A 19362-nucleotide genomic window follows, 5' to 3' on the forward strand; every position below is an offset into this window, starting at 1 on the left:
GAGCATTGACTCGGGGCCTTGGGGTTTGGGGGCTCAGGATTGGCTGTGAGGACAGAGGGACACTTCATTTTCTTTTTTTTTACTGCTATAATTGCAGCAGGCGGCGCCCCCTGCTGTGTGCGCTTTTTCATGCTCTCGTCCACTCTCCATCAATCAGCCCATCACAGTTACAACCCAGTGGTCTGGATGTTTGGATGCTGAACCATGTACACGCCTAATACATCATTCATGTGTTCACACTCAGAGTTAAACTGGACTAATCCATCTGGATACGCCTCATGTAGTACTGTGCATTCAGACAGACAAGTACACAGTCATACTTTCAAGTACACAGTCGTACATTCAAGTACACAGTCATACTTTCAAGTACACAGTCATACATTCAAGTACACAGTCATACATTCAAGTACACAGTCATACATTCAAGTACACAGTCATACATTCAAGTACACAGTCATACATTCAAGTACACAGTCATACATTCAAGTACACAGTCGTACATTCAAGTACACAGTCATACATTCAAGTACACAGTCGTACATTCAAGTACACAGTCATACTTTCAAGTACACAGTCATACATTCAAGTACACAGTCGTACATTCAAGTACACAGTCGTACATTCAAGTACACAGTCGTACATTCAAGTACACAGTCGTACATTCAAGTACACAGTCGTACATTCAAGTACACAGTCGTACATTCAAGTACACAGTCGTACATTCAAGTACACAGTCATACTTTCAAGTACACAGTCATACATTCAAGTACACAGTCATACATTCAAGTACACAGTCGTACATTCAAGTACACAGTCGTACATTCAAGTACACAGTCGTACATTCAAGTACACAGTCGTACATTCAAGTACACAGTCGTACATTCAAGTACACAGTCGTACATTCAAGTACACAGTCGTACATTCAAGTACACAGTCGTACATTCAAGTACACAGTCATACTTTCAAGTACACAGTCATACATTCAAGTACACAGTCATACATTCAAGTACACAGTCGTACATTCAAGTACACAGTCGTACATTCAAGTACACAGTCGTACATTCAAGCACACAGTCATACATTCAAGTACACAGTCATACATTCAAGTACACAGTCATACATTCAAGTACACAGTCGTACATTCAAGCACACAGTCGTACATTCAAGTACACAGTCATACATTCAAGTACACAGTCATACATTCAAGTACACAGTCATACATCCAAGTACACAGTCATACATCCAAGTACACTGTCATACATCCAAGTACACAGTCATACATTCAAGTACACAGTCATACTTTCAAGTACACAGTCGTACATTCAAGTACACAGTCATACATTCAAGTACACAGTCATACATTCAAGTACACAGTCATACATTCAAGTACACAGTCGTACATTCAAGTACACAGTCATACATTCAAGTACACAGTCGTACATTCAAGTACACAGTCGTACATTCAAGCACACAGTCGTACATTCAAGTACACAGTCATACATTCAAGTACACAGTCGTACATTCAAGCACACAGTCGTACATTCAAGTACACAGTCATACATTCAAGTACACAGTCATACATTCAAGTACACAGTCGTACATTCAAGTACACAGTCGTACATTCAAGCACACAGTCGTACATTCAAGTACACAGTCATACATTCAAGTACACAGTCATACATTCAAGTACACAGTCATACATTCAAGTACACAGTCGTACATTCAAGTACACAGTCATACATTCAAGTACACAGTCATACATTCAAGTACACAGTCGTACATTCAAGTACACAGTCATACATTCAAGTACACAGTCGTACATCCAAGTACACAGTCATACATCCAAGTACACAGTCATACATTCTTTGTCAATAACATTTACAAAGGCAGGGACACAGGGAGAACATGCACACTGAGAAATATAGTCCGCCAGTATTGATCAGAATTAAAACCTCAGAATACATCCATTTTTATTTGTAAAATATTTCTTTGTTATATATATATATATATATATATATATATATATATATATATATATATATATATATATATATATATATATACTACTGCTACTACTGCTGCTGCTGCTGCTACCGCTACTGCTACCACTGCTACTGCTATGCCACTGTTACTGCCACTACCGCTACCTTTACTGCTATTACTACTTCTACTACTGCTACCTCCACTGCTATCACTACTTCTACTACTTCTACTACTGCTACTACTGCCACCACTACCACTACCACTACCACTACCACTACCACTACTAATAATAATATAACTACACACACCACTGCTGCCATTTCAACCATCTTCATTTTAGTTTTTAGTTAATATTTTCACATCTATACTTATTGAATACATGTCATATTCATAATTACTCGTGTGTGTTGCAGTTACGTCCCTCAAATCCAACAGAAACCTCCAGCACCTTCACCTCGCTCACAACCAGCTGAACAGTTTCCAGGACTCGCTGCAGCTCGGTGACCTGCTGCGCTTCAACCACACGCTACGCACGCTGGAGCTGAGCCACAACGTGCTTTCTGACGCCGGTACGATACCACGGGCGCACGATTTATCGCTCAAAATGTATACGTCCATTCTGGCAAATACTGGAAAACATATGGGCATTTTATTTTCCGAGACACATTTGTATACGTTTTTGTGATTTCTTTTATAGCAACTTTGTTATAGTTACGGGTAAAAGTCAACACTCCCACTAAAGTTGACTAAGTTAAACTGGATAACTTTGGAATGAACAGTTGATTTATTTATTTATTATTTTATTTATTAGTGCTGCACATAAATTCACCTATGTAAAAAGAAAAATGAAAAAATAAATGTGTTTGAGATGTTGTTTTACTAAAACTACTTTTTACTTCCCTTTTTTTTTTTTTAAATAAATACTTTTTTGTGAAACTATCAATGCATGGAAACTAGTTGTAGTACAAGTGTGTTTTAATATGAGGTTTTTATTTTATTTTATTTGACCCAGATGAAGATAAAGCTGTTTGAGGACATTTTGACAGTACAATAACAGAGAAAACAGATTCGTTTTTGTTTTCTTGTGTAATTTTCGCGTCTTTTTGGTGTAATTCTTCCTCTGTCTGAGTCGTACAAATTCATCTTTTGATTTAGATTCCAATACTCAATTCATTGTGATTGATGGTTCTTCTCTGGGTGTATTCTTGACACTTCTGTGGTGGATTTGTGCAGGTTTGGAGGAGCTCTGTGAAGGGATAAAATGGCAGGTGACTGGACTAAAGGTTCTGCTGCTGAGAGACAACAAGATCACGACGAAAGGCCTTCTGCATCTGGCCAAAGCTCTGGTAAATAACACATCACACTTGAAAATATGAATCAAAATGTATCATACTTTTGATGTATTAGCAAAGGTAGAATAAGAGCAAAATATCTGTTATCCGTGGGGTTTTATTTCATACATGTGATTTTCATTTCGTTCCCTCTAGATCAGTGCTTCTCAACCTTTTTCAGTTACGACCCCCAAAATAAAAGCCAATGGCATTCGTGACCCCCAAAAATAATAGGCTTTTATTTTATTTTGAGGAAATAGGCCTGGATAAATTACTTTGATACGCCAAATAATTTTCTACTTTTACTACTTGGCGGCCACCTGAAATCAGTTCACGCCCCTTATGTTGAGAACCACTGCTCTAGATTGTTAAGCTTTTTTTTTACTTTGTATATATTTTTTTGCTTTACTAGACAGGATGGTATAGCGGCACGAATAGAATAAACTTTATAATAATTCTATATTTACCACCTGGGCCCCCGGAAATCAGTTCGCGCCCCTTATGTTGAGAACCACTGCTCTAGATTGTTAAGCTTTTTGTACTTTTAATTCATTTTTTTGCTTTATTAGACAGGATGGTATGGCAGCGCGAATAGAATAAACTTCAGAATAATTCTACATTTACTACATGGCGGCCCCCGGAAATCAGTTCGCGCCCCTTATGTTGAGAACCACTGCTCTAGATTGTTAAGCTTTTTGTACTTTTAATTCATTTTTTTGCTTTATTAGACAGGATGGTATGGCAGCGCGAATAGAATAAACTTCAGAATAATTCTACATTTACTACATGGCGGCCCCCGGAAATCAGTTCACGCCCCTTATGTTGAGAACCACTGCTCTAGATTGTTAAGCTTTTTGTACTTTTAATTCTTTTTTTTTTTTTTTTATCAGACAGGATGCTATAGCAGCGCGAATAGAATAATCGTTATTGTCTGCAGGAGAAACTTTGCTTGGGCAGAGGACAAAACATAAACCCAAAGATGCTGAAGTCCCTCGACGTGTTAAAATTGTGCAATTGGAATTCAATCTCAGGTTTAAAATTGTAATTGAAATGGCAATTGTCTCAAAATGTCTCAAACCATTTTGCAAAGCGTGCTATTGCCAGATTTATGAATAGTTTCAGAAAATGCACCAAAACTATTGAAAAAACTGCAAAACAAACTATAATTGTTTCTCAAAGTAAGATTATTCCTTCCTGAATCTCACTTGTCGCCTCAAAGTGCAAAAACTAGCAGATGCATTCCACTGCAAACCTGAAACCATTTTTGCTGGATTTATGAATGTTATGAATCTTTGCCAGTTTTCGGAATAGTTTCAGAAAATGCACCAACACGATTGAAAAACAAACAAACAAACAAACAAACAAACTACAATTGTTTCTCATTCAATTTCTCAAATCACATTATTGTCACAAAAAATGTGAATTGTCTCAAAATGTCTCAAATCATTTTGCAAAGCGTGCTATAATTTTGCCAGATTTATGAATAGTTTCAGAAAATGTGCCAAAACGAAAAACAAACTGTCATTATTTCTCAATGTCTCAAACCACATTATTTCCCACTTGTCACGTCAAAGTGCACTTTTCTCTCTCCATTATCGCTCCCCTTATGCTCCGACTGCACCTAAATCGCTTCTTTGATTCCAGATTTAAGATTTGTTTGAATTTTTCCCAGATTTATGAATAATTCCAGAAAATGGGCCAAAACGATTTATTTATTTTTTTCAAATGTCAGTTTCTCAAATCACATTATTGCCTTAAATAATGTGAATGGTCTCAAAATGTCTCAAATCAATTTTGCAAAACATGCTGCCATTTTTTATTCATACATTAGAAAATGTGCCAAAACAATTGAAAGAGATTCACCCAAACAAACTGTAATTGTTTCTCAATGTCTCAAGTCACATTATTCCTCCCTGAATCCCACTTGTCGCGTCAAAGTGCAAAAACTACCCGATGCATTCCACTGCAAAACAAACAAACAAACAAACAAACAAACAAACTACATTCAATTTCTCAAATCACATTATTGTCTCAAAAAATGTGAATTGTCTCAAAATGTCTCAAATCATTTTGCAAAGCGTGCTATAATTTTGCCAGATTTATGAATAGTTTCAGAAAATGTGCCAAAACGATTGAACAAAAAAAACAAAACACTGTAATTATTTCTCAATGTCTCAAATCACATTATCCTAAATCCCACTTGTCACGTCAAAGTGCACATTTCTCTCCCTATTATCATTCCCCTTATGCTCCAACTCCACCTAAATCGCTCCTTTGTTTCCAGATTTAAGATTTGCTTGAATTTTTGCCAGATTTATGAATAGTTTCAGGAAAAAATAGCGCCGATTAAAAAAAACACCAAAACAAACTGTAATTGTTTCTCAATGTCTAAAGTCACATTATTCCTCCCTGAATCAAATTTGTCGCGTCAAAGTGCAAAAAATTAGCAGATGCATTCCACTGCAAACTTGAAACCATTTAATCATCTTTAATCCAAATGTCTCTCTCCACTTGGAAATATACAATAGTTTCCCTTATGCTCCGACTGCACCTAAATCACTCCTTTGTTTCCAGATTCATGATTTTTTTTAAAAACATTTTGGCCAGATGTATAAATAGTTTCAGAAAATGCGCCAAAACAAAACAAAAAACAAACTGTAATTGTTTCTCAATGTCTCAAGTCACATTATTCCTCCCTGAATCCCACTTGTCGCGTCAAAGTGCAAAAACTAACAGATGCATTCCACTGCAAACTTGAAACCATTTAATCATCTTTAATCCAAATGTCTCTCTCAGAAATATACAATAGTTTCCCTTATGCTCTGACTGCACCTAAATTGCTCCTTTGTTTCCAGATTCATGATTTGTTTTCAACATTTTGGCCAGATTTCTGAATAGTTTCAAAAAAATGCGCCAAAACGATTGAAAAAAACACCCAATTACCGTAAACTGTAATTGTTTCTCAATGTCTCAAGTCACATTATTCCTCCCTGAATCCCACTTGTCGCGTCAAAGTGCAAAAAAACTAGCAGATGCATTCCACTGCAAACCTGAAACCATTTAATCATCTTTAATCCACATTTCTCTCTCTCTATAATCGTCCCCCTTATGCTCTGACTGCACTTAAATCGCGCCTTCGTCCGCCTGATACCTGCACCGTCTCGCCGCCTCGCAAACCGATCGCCTTGGACTTCACCCTCTGAAAATATCCCTTCTCTTCACTTCTTCTTCTTCTTCTTCTTCTTCTTCTTCTTCTTCTTCTTCTTCTTCTTCTTCTTCTTCTTCTTCTTCTTCTTCTTCTTCTTCTTCTTCTTCTTCTTCTTCTTCTTCTTCTTCTTCTTCTTCTTCTTCTTCTTCTTCTTCTTCTCTGCACTGCGCTCTCCTAATAACATGCATTCCTTCCGCCTGATTGGCACCATAAACGGCACCTTACTGTCATGTGAGTGGCGACTGTGCGAGTCAAAAGGCTAGAAATTAAGGGCTTGTCCTACTACGCACACACACGCAGACGCACGCACACACACACACACACATTTACACTGGTCTTGTCCTACACGGCGCTACCAAAAGAAGGAGCGGTTTGATTCAATAATAGATGCGCGTTAAGGAGGGGAGCTCTTGTGGCCTGCCAGTCACGGAGATAAGTAGATGTCCTTGCAGGCCGTAATGATGATAATTAAAGCTGGTCTTGTCGAATATGATGAAGAGGAGAGCTGTAATTAACCTTTCTCAATGGTGGATGTATTATGCACTTTTGTCGTGTCCTCTTGACTCGCCGGGCACAAAAAAAAAAAGAAGTAGAAGACGACGGCCGGAGGTTCATTTCTCGACGGCCGGAGGTTCATTTCTACGCCTCAAACTACAGAAAACCACAGATTTTTTGGGGTGAAATCTTAAATGATACTAGCCAAACCTGAGCTCATCCGCCCTTAAAGACGAGGCCACTTCTTCCTTCAGTTTTCCATCGAGTCTTTAATATCGACCGATGCGCTACAGTTTTTTAGTCTCCTGACCGAGATCACGGGATGTCGCGCGTTTGCGTTGCTGTCGCCTGCTGTGACCGGCAGGTGAACTCGCGGTATTGGAGAACGAGTGAAGTAGTGAGAAGTAGTGGCCGTTGCTCAGTATATCGATATCGTGATATGTCCTGACAGACTTCTTGGCCATACGCGTTTCGACAGAGACATCGTGATACGCTTAAGCAACGCAACGTCGATAGAAACTGCCGAGTTCTACGCTTCCGAACCTACAGACGGCTGCGTCACAGTGGAAGCTGATGTGGCTTAAGTTGTACCGTATTTTCCGGACTATAAGGCGCACTTAAAAGCCTTTAATTTTCTCCAAAAATGACAGTGCGCCTTGTATATGGATTCATTCTGGTTGAGCTTTACTGACTTGGAAGCTATTTTGTGTGTTTTTCTGACTTATCTGACTGTTTTGTTTCGTTTAGTGCGCCTTATAGTCCAGTGCACTTTATATATGAAAAACGATCAATAATAGACCATTCATTAGCAGTGCGCCTTATAATCCAGTGCGCCTTATAGTGTGGAAAATATGATATTGAGATATTGAGGACATTGTGAACATGAAATTCAAATGCATTTTGTCATTCTACTTAATCAAAGCATCATTTGTGTCAACTTTTAACACAGGTTTAAAGGGATATCCATGAATCAGGACACGTATAATATCGCGTTCCGTGTATCGTGAGGTACTATGCGATACCCAGCCCTAGAGCGAAGCGTATGGTACAAATTTCCCATTTTAGTTCACGTCACTTCATCAAATTTGAGACTAAATCCGGAACTGAACCTGGACTAAACGTGACATTTTGAACTTTATCCATCACGTTTGTCTTGTTTATCAGTTTATGAGCTTGGAACAATGCCGTTTTGTATACTTTATTGTTGTTTTCCACACATGTTTTGAATAGGGCATTACTGACATTTCATTTAGACACAAAGTACACGTTTTTCTGGCAACTTAAACGTTCATTCAACAAAATAAATGTGCCATTATGTTATTTTACGAACAAATGACTGTATTAAGATTTGGCCCTTGTTTACAATATGGTTGCTAGGTAACACTTACGCCTCAAACTACAGAAAACCACTGATTTTTTGGGGTGAAATCTTAAATGCTACTAGCCAAACCTGAGCTCATCCGCCCTTAAAGACGAGGCCGCTTCTTCTACGAAAACGAGGTGTTGTTTACTACTTTTTTGCGCTCACATTTCTGGTGCCTCCTCGTCGGCGTGTCATGTGTGAACAAACTGTTTTTTAGCGGCGGCTTCACACTCGCTGGCTGCAAAAAAAAAAACACCCGGCCCACCACCACCACCACCACCACCCCCGGCTCAAACTTCTCACTTCAACCCTCCCGTGGTCTTTTTTTTTACGTTTGACAGGCTTCAACCAAGCTTGACTCTCGCGCACTCTCAGCCACGCACACTCGCCTCTTTAATTGTCTGCCATTATCCCTCGTGCATATCCATTTGAGACCCTCTGCTTCCCCCTGCTCCTCGTTCCTTGCCCCCGCCAAAGAAGAAGAAAAAAGCTCCCTACGACGAGCGAAAAAAGAGTGAAAAAAGCGCTCCGTCGTCACCAAAAGAAGAAAAATAGCGGTTTTCCCGGATGTTTGCGACGGTTGTCTTGCTTTCCCCGCCCCTGTGCTCCACTCTTCCGAGCAGTGACCAGCGGAGACGAGCAGGGGGCGGCCAAGCAACCGAAAAAATAAAAGAAGAGCGGTGGGTGTTTTGGCTGTCGGGGCAACGCGAGGTCCCCGGTGCGCCCGGCGTTCCCCCGTGCGGCTTTACGCTCCAGCTAATCAACCTTTCGACGCTAATGCGGCTCGAGAGACAGGAAACGCAAGTTCTGAGCGTTTCAACACGAGTGGAAAACCGTTTTGAAAAAAAGGGAATAATGATCACCGCGTAATGGTAATAATGATGATTAAAGCGGCTCCGTCCGGAAGTGGGGAAACTTCAGAGTTGTTACAGAGAACGGTCATTTATAATCCTCAAATGTAGATTATTATTTGAATTTCTTGGGGGTTGACGCCACAAACTTGCCATTTTATTCGTAAATCCGTTCAGCTAACAACAATCAAGTTTTTGGGGTTGAATAATGGCTTTGTGGCACTTTATGAAGCTTTTGTGAAAAAAATAAATACACTTTTGTTTATTTATATTAACCTCATGCCATTTTTTGTTCACTAAGCATAGGCCCAGTAATTATACGGATATTAACCATAAACTAACTGAACAAATTGGCAGCAAAACAGCAAATTCTACTGTAGAAATCTGATATTTTTTGGAATTCTAGGGACTGTAGAGTGTTTTGATGTCACGTAAAAACACAATCCTTCTTCAATTATAAGGATAAAAAAACGACAAAACACAGAAACAATGCAGAGAAATTCACACACACTCTGGTCCAAATATTTTCAAATTTGACGACAAAAAATTGTAAAAAAAACTTTGCTCAAAAGACTCAGCAGAGCAGTTTTTATAACAAATGAATATGCACCCACACTTATCAATATAATAATGTAATACTGTAAAAATGTACACTACCAGACCTGTGATTTGAATATCAATAAATCCTTAAAAGACAAAAAGAAAGATTACATACATAAGAGTGTTATTTTTATTAAGAGTATACAAGTTTTCTTATAAGAGTTTTTTTTTTTTACGTTTTTTGTGTAAAGAGTTTACTAAGAGTTTTTATCTAAAAAAAAATTACAGTTTTTATAAGTTTTTTTTAACAAAAGTTTGTAAAGGATTTTTTTTTACAAGAGTTTTTATAGGATTTTTTTTACAAAAGTTTTTATAGGATTTTTTTTTTTACAAAAGTTTTTATAGGATTTTTTTTTTTACCAGAGTTTTTATAGGAGTTTTTTTTACAAGTTTTCATGAGAGTTTTTTGTAAGAGTTTTTTTTTTATAATTATACTTCTGTACATAATTTGTGTTACAACATTGGAATTTCTTATCTCATCTTAACTTTTCTGATCTTATACTGCTGCTTTGTGACGCTTGTGTTCCAGCCGGTGCTTCGGGCGCTGCAGGGTTTGGACTTGAGTGAAAACCTTTTGGGAAACGAGGGGGTCCACATGCTCAGAGAGCCCCTGATGGCCAACTGCTCGCTGCTGGAGCTCGGCCTGGCTCGAACCGGCATCACGTGTGAAGGTACGGACACGTTAAGCTTCATACACGCCTTCTTTATTATCACGCTATCATCGCGGCATCTCGATTTGTCCAGGGAGACGGATCGCGATCATTTAAAAGGTGTGACAGTTCCGATGGATTGTCTGCCACGCGCTTGTCTCCGCGGAGATGGTATCGCTTTACCTGGAATGTCCCGTCTTATAGCATTTGTGCACCTTTAAAGGCCACAGGTAGATGCTATTGCGGTTATCAACGGAACTATTTACACGCAAACTCAAAGTGTCATGAAAATAACACGTGGCAATTTGTTTTCTAAAGTTAACAAAAATGTATGGATCAAAACATAGACTTTATTGCCTGTCAATGGTGGAAGAGTAGCCAAAAAATGTACTCAAATAAGAATAATATTACTTCAGAAAAGCATTACTCAAGTAAAAGTACAACGTAGTGGTCCGAGAGATTAGTAACAGTTAAAAAAAATTACTACTCAAGTAAGGGTAGTTAATAGTATCTGCCTGGATCAACGTCTGATTTAAAATTCAAAGTTATTGTACCGGTAATTTGATTTTGGATTGGATTTAGTAAAAAAATCTAGTAGTTTATACACCACAAACACGAGGAAAACTATGTCATGTCTAAAAGTTCAAATACATAAAGCTTTTGTCGATTATAGACTTACTCATAGTGGGATGAGTAACCAAAACTTTTCTTACAAAGTGCGATTTTGTATGATTTTAAGACGTAAGAAATTAGTCCCAAACTCTCACTGTGCAATTGAAATTGAATCTCGTAGGTTTACCTGCTCGCACTGTACGGAGCGATGAACGGACGTGTTTACCTGCTCGCACAACACTTTTTTGCGTGTTTATGTAAGAAGTTTCTCCAGTGAATGTAAAAGTGTTGTGTGTGTGCTGTAGGTGCGGTGGCGCTGGCCGAGGTTCTGGCCGAGTCTCGTCTGCTCCAGAGGCTGGACGTGGGTCAGAACGAGGTCAGAGTCGGGGGTCTGATGGCCCTGAGTCTGGCTCTGAGGATCAACCGCTCCCTGATGACCCTCCAGATGGACCAGGACCCTCCACCAGAGCAGGTGAGTGCTCTTAGACCTGGATGTGTGATTGTATAACGTGTCTTGTGATTAAGTATTGATATTTTAATACATATTTAGCTGAATCGGCTACATCAAAATCTTGGGGTCAATAACATTTTGTAATAATTCACTAAACATGTATGTATGTATGTGTTGATGTATCATGTTAGTATCATGTATCAAATGGTCAGGTAATGATTCCAGGCTCTACAGATCATTATTACAAAAGCATAATTATTAATTATGCTTTTGTTGACTTCATACTTATAATCTATGACATCCGTGGGTCATGTTTTTTATATTTTGGACGTTTAAAATTGCAACTTTGATAAAGGAAACAAGCCTGGTGTCTTCCGCTGTTGCGCTGACTTTGGCCTGCGCCTTTACCGTGCATCACCATAAACGTTATGAAAATGAAATGCGGTGCCACCGGACGGTATTAGAGAGAAATCAAAGTACAGAGAAGTGTTTTTTTTCCCTCTTAAGTTTTCAAAAGGTGTTGCCCATGGTTACTACTTAATTACCTGACCTTATTTTATTTCATTTTAATAGTCTATACTTTTATATACTATACTATATATACTATACCTACAGAAACTAGAGCATATAAATGGCGTCTTGATTTGAGAACACTTCTCAACCAAGCATAACTTACCGGTACTCTACATACACTTTTGATTATAAACGAGAAGGGAATACAATTATCACATGGTTGAAAGTTCTCAGAGGTAATTTTTTTTTGTAACTCTTGTACACTTCCTTCCCATGTGCATATTGTAAAAGCAGGACTTTGGGACAAAAATTAGGCCCCTTCAAGTTGTCTGCATCCAATAATAAAGAATTTTAATTCTCATCAAGCCGGACGTGAGAGCCGAAAGCAGCGCTCTGATTGGCTTTGCTTGGGTGGTCCGCCCCACTTCACTTCACTCACTTCACTGTCTGAAAAAAGCTCTTCTAAAACTAAAAAACGAATGTCAAAGGGTTCGTTAGAGTTAGGGACATATTTAAAACCCTTCTTCCTCGTGTCGTGGTGTGAAAATCAGGCATCTTCAATTCTCAACAAAGACTAAAATGGAACTAAATGAACACATTGCATATCCAAATACTCGGCTGTATTCTTTTTCCAAAAGCGGTTCACGTTATTTTGACTTTGCCACACGCGCGTCACGTTTTGCATGCCACATCTGTAGTTCTGGCTCAGTTTTGGCATCAAAGCAGAAAGTCGCTCCCTTAATCCGCAAAACGAACAGTCCGACGGTCGCCTCTTCGCGCCGCCGCCGATCAAACGTCGCCCGTCGCTTTCAAAACCGATCATTAAAAGCCAGGGGTGGTGACTTGACGAGCTTCCATCGCAAACAACAACTCGTCTTTCGTTTTTTTTGATTCATCGTTCGCGCGCCGTGTGGCCACAGATTTGTCGCTCGGATACCAAACTAAAAGTCGCAGTTCGTCAGAAATTCCCCCTCGATCCGTGCACCTTCCGCGGCGGCGAAGGCCCGAGGAGGAAACGATGCCATAACTTTAATACATGCCCCCGCCGGATTCGCAAAATAATTACCCACACTTGCCATCTGTTTGTCATGATTTTATCTCTGCTCACTTATTTGCATATTAAAGCATTAATTAAAATCTCCAAGGAGCGGAATGCTTACTTCAAAATTAACTCTGAAGGCGATTCCGTGCGCCGCTTCCAAAGTTGTTTTATTTTTGTTTGCAGTGGTTTTTGGCCGTTTGTTCGCCGCGCTGTTTACACGATTAACACAAATTTAAATAAAAAAATATTATTATGATTTTTATATAATGAAACGTCTCCTCTGGCTAAAGTCAAGTGACGAGATTTATGTGTTAGTAGTTTGGACTAGTTCAGATGTACAGTATGTTGTTGTTAACTTTGATAATTATGTAATGTTAGTTTTTGAAAGCAGGATTTGGTTAGTTAAATGTGCAGAAGTTGTGTTGCTAACGGTTACTTAAAGGTGGTATGGACGATTTTTTTCAGCAAATTTTTTATCATATTTCCTCGTGGCGTGGATAAATCATTAGTCCTGCCACGTATCAATCATAAAACGCACCTACCGCTCACCTGCAGCCGCGTCAGGCTCGTCCCCACGTTTCCGCGTGTCTAAGCGCATGGATCTATCATAATATAGTTCCCCCAGTGTACGGGGCAAAATGAAGACGGAGAAAGACAGTTCGAGCTGACGCAGAAGTGGACAGAAATCTACGGGAGACGAGCGATGCGATGCGCTCCGTTGCGCTAATAAACAAACGCACGTGTGTGTTGTATCAGTCCGCACGGGGGAGTGCGCATGCGCACTTCCACCTGCGTTCTCAAATCGCCAAAAAATCGTCCATACCGCCTTTAAGGAGTTGGAGAGTCCTCAATGATTTTTCTTCGGTTAGTTGATAAATTGAGACTTTTTAAATACATTTTTAACCAAATAACGGTTTAAATATGGTGACTGAAGGCTTCTAAATGGAGAATATTTACAACTAAAGTGTATTATTGGTGAAAATCTGAACTAGTTTATTCTCTTTTGACATATTGATTGCTTTTTTGTGAGTTTTAGAGTCTGTGTAGTCCAGACAACAATACTCTTTAGAGTCGAGTCCAGAATTAGGAACATTTTAAAGAAGATTAAAACATAAACTGCTGCGCTATAATAAAAGAACTTGCTTGCATTGATCTGAACATCTTATGTACGATAAAATCCAGAGATATTGGAGTTTTTGTTGTTTATAGATCATAACCTTGGATTTTAATTGCAAAAGTTAAAATTTAAATTCAAAGTTACACTACAAATTGGTGAAGTAAGATTCGTAAACTGTTTTCTATTTTCTTTTCTCAAAATAGCAAACTTAATGCATCTTTAACACTTTATATGAAATACACTTGGACTTAATAAAGCATTCACACATACATTATTAAGAATGATTCAGACTTACTTAATTAAAGCTCCTAACTATAACCCTTTAAATATGTAGTTACTAAGCATGACTCTGCTTAATAAACTATTTGTTCATCATGATTTAGGGCTGCAAGATGTGTCAGAATCAAATCCGAAAATCGCACCGTGAACGCGCGCCATTAGCACATCACAAAGACCGCAAACATGACTATAAGTGACATTATTCCCTCTGCGAACAACCAGATATTGTGTTTCATTCTAGTTTACATCCCTCCAAACATGTTCTGAAAAGCACAGGACTCTTTGCTCGGTTTAAAGTTCACATTTCAGTTCTCAAAATGTGAAATCCTAACACAATATCGCCATTTAAACGTGAAACGCGGACGTACCGTATTTACCAGACTATAAGTCGCACCTTTTTTCATCGTTTTGACCGGGGTGCGACTTATTCTTATATACTTATACTCCGGAGCGACTTATATGTGATATTTTTTGTTATTTTCACACTTGCAACCGCATTTCATACTCCAGTGCCACTTATATATGTTTTTTTCTTCTCTAGTATGCATTTTTGGGCTGGTGCGACTTATAGTCCGGAACATACGATAATGGTGTGAAATAAAAACTAAATATCACAATACCATACAACCTCAAGTCTTTCTTCGCATTTAATCAAGGCTAATTCAAGTTAAATTACCTTAATCCCGCTCACTATAACGTGTACGGTACATTTGTCGTTCTCCGGTGCGACTTATATTCCGGAATATACGGTAATGGTGCGAAATAAAAACAAAATATCGCAAAACCATACAAACTCAAGTCTTTCTTCGCGTTTAATCAAGGCTAATTCAAGTTAAATCCCCTTGCCCTTCTCCGGTGCGACTTATATTCCGGAACATACGGTAATGGTGCAAAATAAAAACAAAATATCACAAAACCATACAAACTCAAGTCTTTCTTCGCGTTTAATCAAGGCTAATTCAAGTTAAATCCCCTTAATTCCGCTCACTATAACGTGTACATTTGCCGTTGGTGCATCTTCCACCGTCTCGCCTCTGCTCACTTCACACATCCTTCCAAAGTGTCCATATTGCAGCTTGTGTTGTGATTCTTTCTTTTTTTCATATTTTTTTTTTCTCTTTTTTCACGCTCCCTCCAAGACGCCCAGAGACGTGATTAGCATTTCCACTATTGTCGGGGAGTTAGTGCGGCTGGATATTTTAAGGCGAATGGTAATAAGGGAATTTTTAAGCTCTGTCAGGTTTCGGAGTCGCGCACAGCTGGGATTTGTCTTGGCACGGCGTTTCCAGGTGGGAGGAGTGACGATTGTATTAAAAAGCAAATCTTTCCATCAGAAAACAGCGGGTGGCCAGATCAAGTGTTCGCGCTCGCACACATTCCCCCTAGGTCGCCCAGGAATACGCGAACAATTTCATCCTTGTGTCGGGGAAATGAGTGCGAGAGAGTGACAGAAGGGGTTACGGTGCCACTTTTTTGGAGGTTTTTGACGCCCGGTGCAGGAAAAAAGTGGTGTTTTTTACTGCGGAGCGGGAGATGCACGCGTTTAAACGGGCCGGCGAAAGAAAGGAAAGTGTACGTTTGTGTTAGGCATAAGAAATACATTGACATTTAATCTAAATTTGAATGTTTTTCTCGCGAATTTCAATGGTTTCAACTTGTGGAGGTTATAAAATGGCCTTGAAACGCAAGATAAAGGTCTGAATATTGGTTCTTTGTGGGTGTAAATAGCAAAATGCAACAAAAGTAGTTCTTCAGTTGGTATATGGAGGTGTTGTTTTGGAGATACAGTACGCAAAGTCAGAATATTGAGTATATTTTCTATGATTAAAAGTAAAAATGACCTCAAAAACAGACAGAAACGTCTAGTGTTTTCTTAGTCTAAAGTAATAGTTGTGCACTTTTGTTGTCCTTTCCTGTTTTGAACCTCAACAAAGACATTTACAGGCACATTTGAGCACGTTACTGATGCATTTTTAAATTAATACAAAATGCATCAAAAAAGTAGTGATATATTTAGTTATTCTTGCCAAACTCTTTAGGTATAATGTCTTCTTTAGAGAACTTAATCTCAGTCTTGTGCTTATCTGCTATTATGCTAATTTAGACTTTTACAAACAGATAAATTGATTAGATTTCATACTTTTAAATGTTAAACATGAACTATGTAAGTTTTACTGGCTGGAATGTTCCACACGTTAATAATAATGCTTTTTTATTTGAATTGAATAAATACAGAAGCGTGAACTGTCTGTAATGTCTATGTCTCTGTGTTGGCCCTGCGACAAGTTGGCCACTGTCCAGGGTGTACCCCGCCTAAGGCCCGAAGTCACTGGGATAGGCTCCAGTCACCCGCGACCCCGAAAGGGAACAAGCGGTAGAAAATGGATGGATGGATGGATGAATAAATACAAGGTAGATATGTTTAATGCAATACTGTGGAGCATTTATTCAGTTGTATAGTGCACCTTTAATGCTCCTTGACGTGTTTGAATTGTGTAATGTTGAATAAACCTTGATTCCAAACATAAATGATATCAAAATTATAATACTTGTCGAAAACATTGCAGCTTTTTCCACAATTTCCCCCCGAAATGGTTCGTCCTTAATCTGGGTCCTGGGTCTGATTTTTCTGCTGCTATCCGCTGCTCCGTTTGATTGGTGGCCTGTTTGCCGTTAATTATTAATTATTTACCCATCTGAAATATTCATACTCTCTGCCCCGATCGGAACGCAGTCTTTTTCCGAGGGGCGAAGTCTCTGTAGCCGCTGTAAGGCTAAAAACACCCGACATCTGCGGCTAAAACGACGAGCAGGTTTGGCCTGTTTTTGGATTAACTCGCTATTTTTAAGGATATTTTTGACCTTGTGGATCGTTCTACCGATAGACTAAAAATAAAATAAATTGTTTTTACCTTCACCTTGAAACAGTGATGTTCAGGAGTGGTCGTAATAAACATATACACAAATATATCACATTTAGGCTAGTATTAGTTTGCATCTGAAATAGTCTGAATTAAGTCCCTTTTATCCAGATTCAACCTCAGTTTAGTACTGGTTACGGTTCTGGTTTAGGCCCATTAATAATTCTCACATTAATATTACATACCGTATTTTCCGGACTATAAGTCGCACCTTTTTTCATAGTTTTGGCCGGGGTGCGACTTATTCTTATATTTATACCTATATACTTATACTCTGGAGCGACTTATATGTGATATTATTTGTTATTTTCACACTTGCAACCGCATTTCATACTCCAGTGCAACTTATATATGTTTTTTTCTTCTCTATTATGTATTTTTTAGCTGGTGTGACTTATACTCCGGTGCGACTTATAGTCCGGAGAATACGGTAATCTGACTTTTATTAATTCAGGAAAAATTATTCTAGAAAAGAAAATGATAAACTAAATAAAATATCAGTTTCACAGTAAGAATAAAACATGAATGAATAAAAAATGTCTCTTTTCATCAGCTAAACCTAAAACCTAAGTTAAGATGAAACTAAAGCAAGTAATAATCTGAATTTAAAACTGTTAAACCCTTGTTGCCATTCGCGTTTACATTGTTCAGTATCAGAAAAGCTAATGAACTGAATCGTCCCGTTCCCGCCGCGGGTCCACCTCGCCGCCGCCGCCGCTGTTTACCTGTTTGCAGTTTAAATATTTGACTTAGGATTCAGCCGGTTGTGAGGCGGAGGGGCGCGGGGATAATGTCCTCCTCTGAATGTCAGGTGTAGCTGTTAGTGAGAGTGGTCTGGCTGAGTGGTAATTACGGCAAATTGTGTGTTTAGTGCGTCTGCGGAAAGAACTGAAGGCCAAAGGAGGAGGCTTAGTGTGTTTTGATGGTCCTGGAGAGCGACTTTTTACTCATGAATATTGAACAAATGTTTAAAATGTCTTGGATTTAGTATGCGTTTATGATATATGGATGTCAAGAGCTCAGGAGGACCGCAACGGGTCAGAATATGTGTGACCAGTGGCAATTGTAATCGTGTTTTAATGATGTTAACTGGACTTTAAAGACTGTAAAGCAGTGGAATTATAACATCAAAATGGCAAAATAGAGTACCATTTCTGATTTTGATTTATAATACACTTTATATGAGCCGTATTTCAACTTTCATTTGCCTAAAGACTCAATGTAAAACAGAAATAATCAGTTGACTAGTCGACTTATTAAAAACATCGCTGAATAGTCGACGAATAAATAATCATTCGTTGCAGCCCTAGAGCTCATGGGGGGAGCTCAGAGTAGAGCCGCTGCTCAGATCATGTGTTGAACTAAATAAGTTGCATCAAAGAGGAATTTTGCTTGTCATAGTTCAGTGTAGCTGATACCGTATTTTGCGTACTATAAGTTGCACCTTTTCTCATAGTTTTGGCCGGGGTACGACTTCTACTCCGGAGCGACTTATATGTGATATTATTTGTTATTTTCACACTGACAACCACAAGAGGGCGCTCTAGGCTCTAAGCAACACAGAAGAAGAATCTGCACTTCCTCTACCTCTGGAGTTTGTGGAGTTGTTTAGAAGTGGCACAGAGGAAGAATAATTCAATGGATTTAGTGATTTGGGGTAAAACTGATGCTTTGGTAAATTTGTTAGCATGTTCTTTATGCTATAGTTATCTGAATAACTGTTAATATGTTACGTTAACATACCAGACACTTACCACAGTTCTGTCTGTGTGTCATGTAGCTGAAGGTGTTAGCGTTAGCATACGTACACCTATTCACCATGTTCTCTCATCTGTTATTATTTTAAACTGCATTTCAAGATGAAATGTCTGTTCTTGGTCTTGGATTTTATCAAATCAATTTCCCCAATAAATGTGACTTATACTCCAGCGCGACTTATATATGTT

At 38.7% G+C, this 19362-nt stretch overlaps 1 protein-coding gene across 1 annotated transcript in view; it reads left to right on the forward strand.

Moving 5' to 3' along the window:
* LOC140370654 (protein phosphatase 1 regulatory subunit 37) overlaps nt 1-19362 on the forward strand; it is a 99277-nt gene that overhangs the window by 39140 nt on the left and 40775 nt on the right. Inside the window, exons 7-10 of the mRNA XM_072457852.1 lie at nt 2397-2552; nt 3217-3329; nt 10361-10502; nt 11399-11565. Coding sequence (XP_072313953.1) covers nt 2397-2552; nt 3217-3329; nt 10361-10502; nt 11399-11565 — 578 coding nt within the window. The remainder of the gene's footprint in view (nt 1-2396; nt 2553-3216; nt 3330-10360; nt 10503-11398; nt 11566-19362) is intronic.

The sequence above is a fragment of the Eucyclogobius newberryi genome, unplaced genomic scaffold, assembly GCF_026437365.1.
Source record: "Eucyclogobius newberryi isolate DKJ021-1_F unplaced genomic scaffold, fEucNew1.0.hap1 SCAF_21, whole genome shotgun sequence".
In the NCBI taxonomy this organism is placed as follows: Eukaryota; Metazoa; Chordata; class Actinopteri; order Gobiiformes; family Gobiidae; genus Eucyclogobius; species Eucyclogobius newberryi.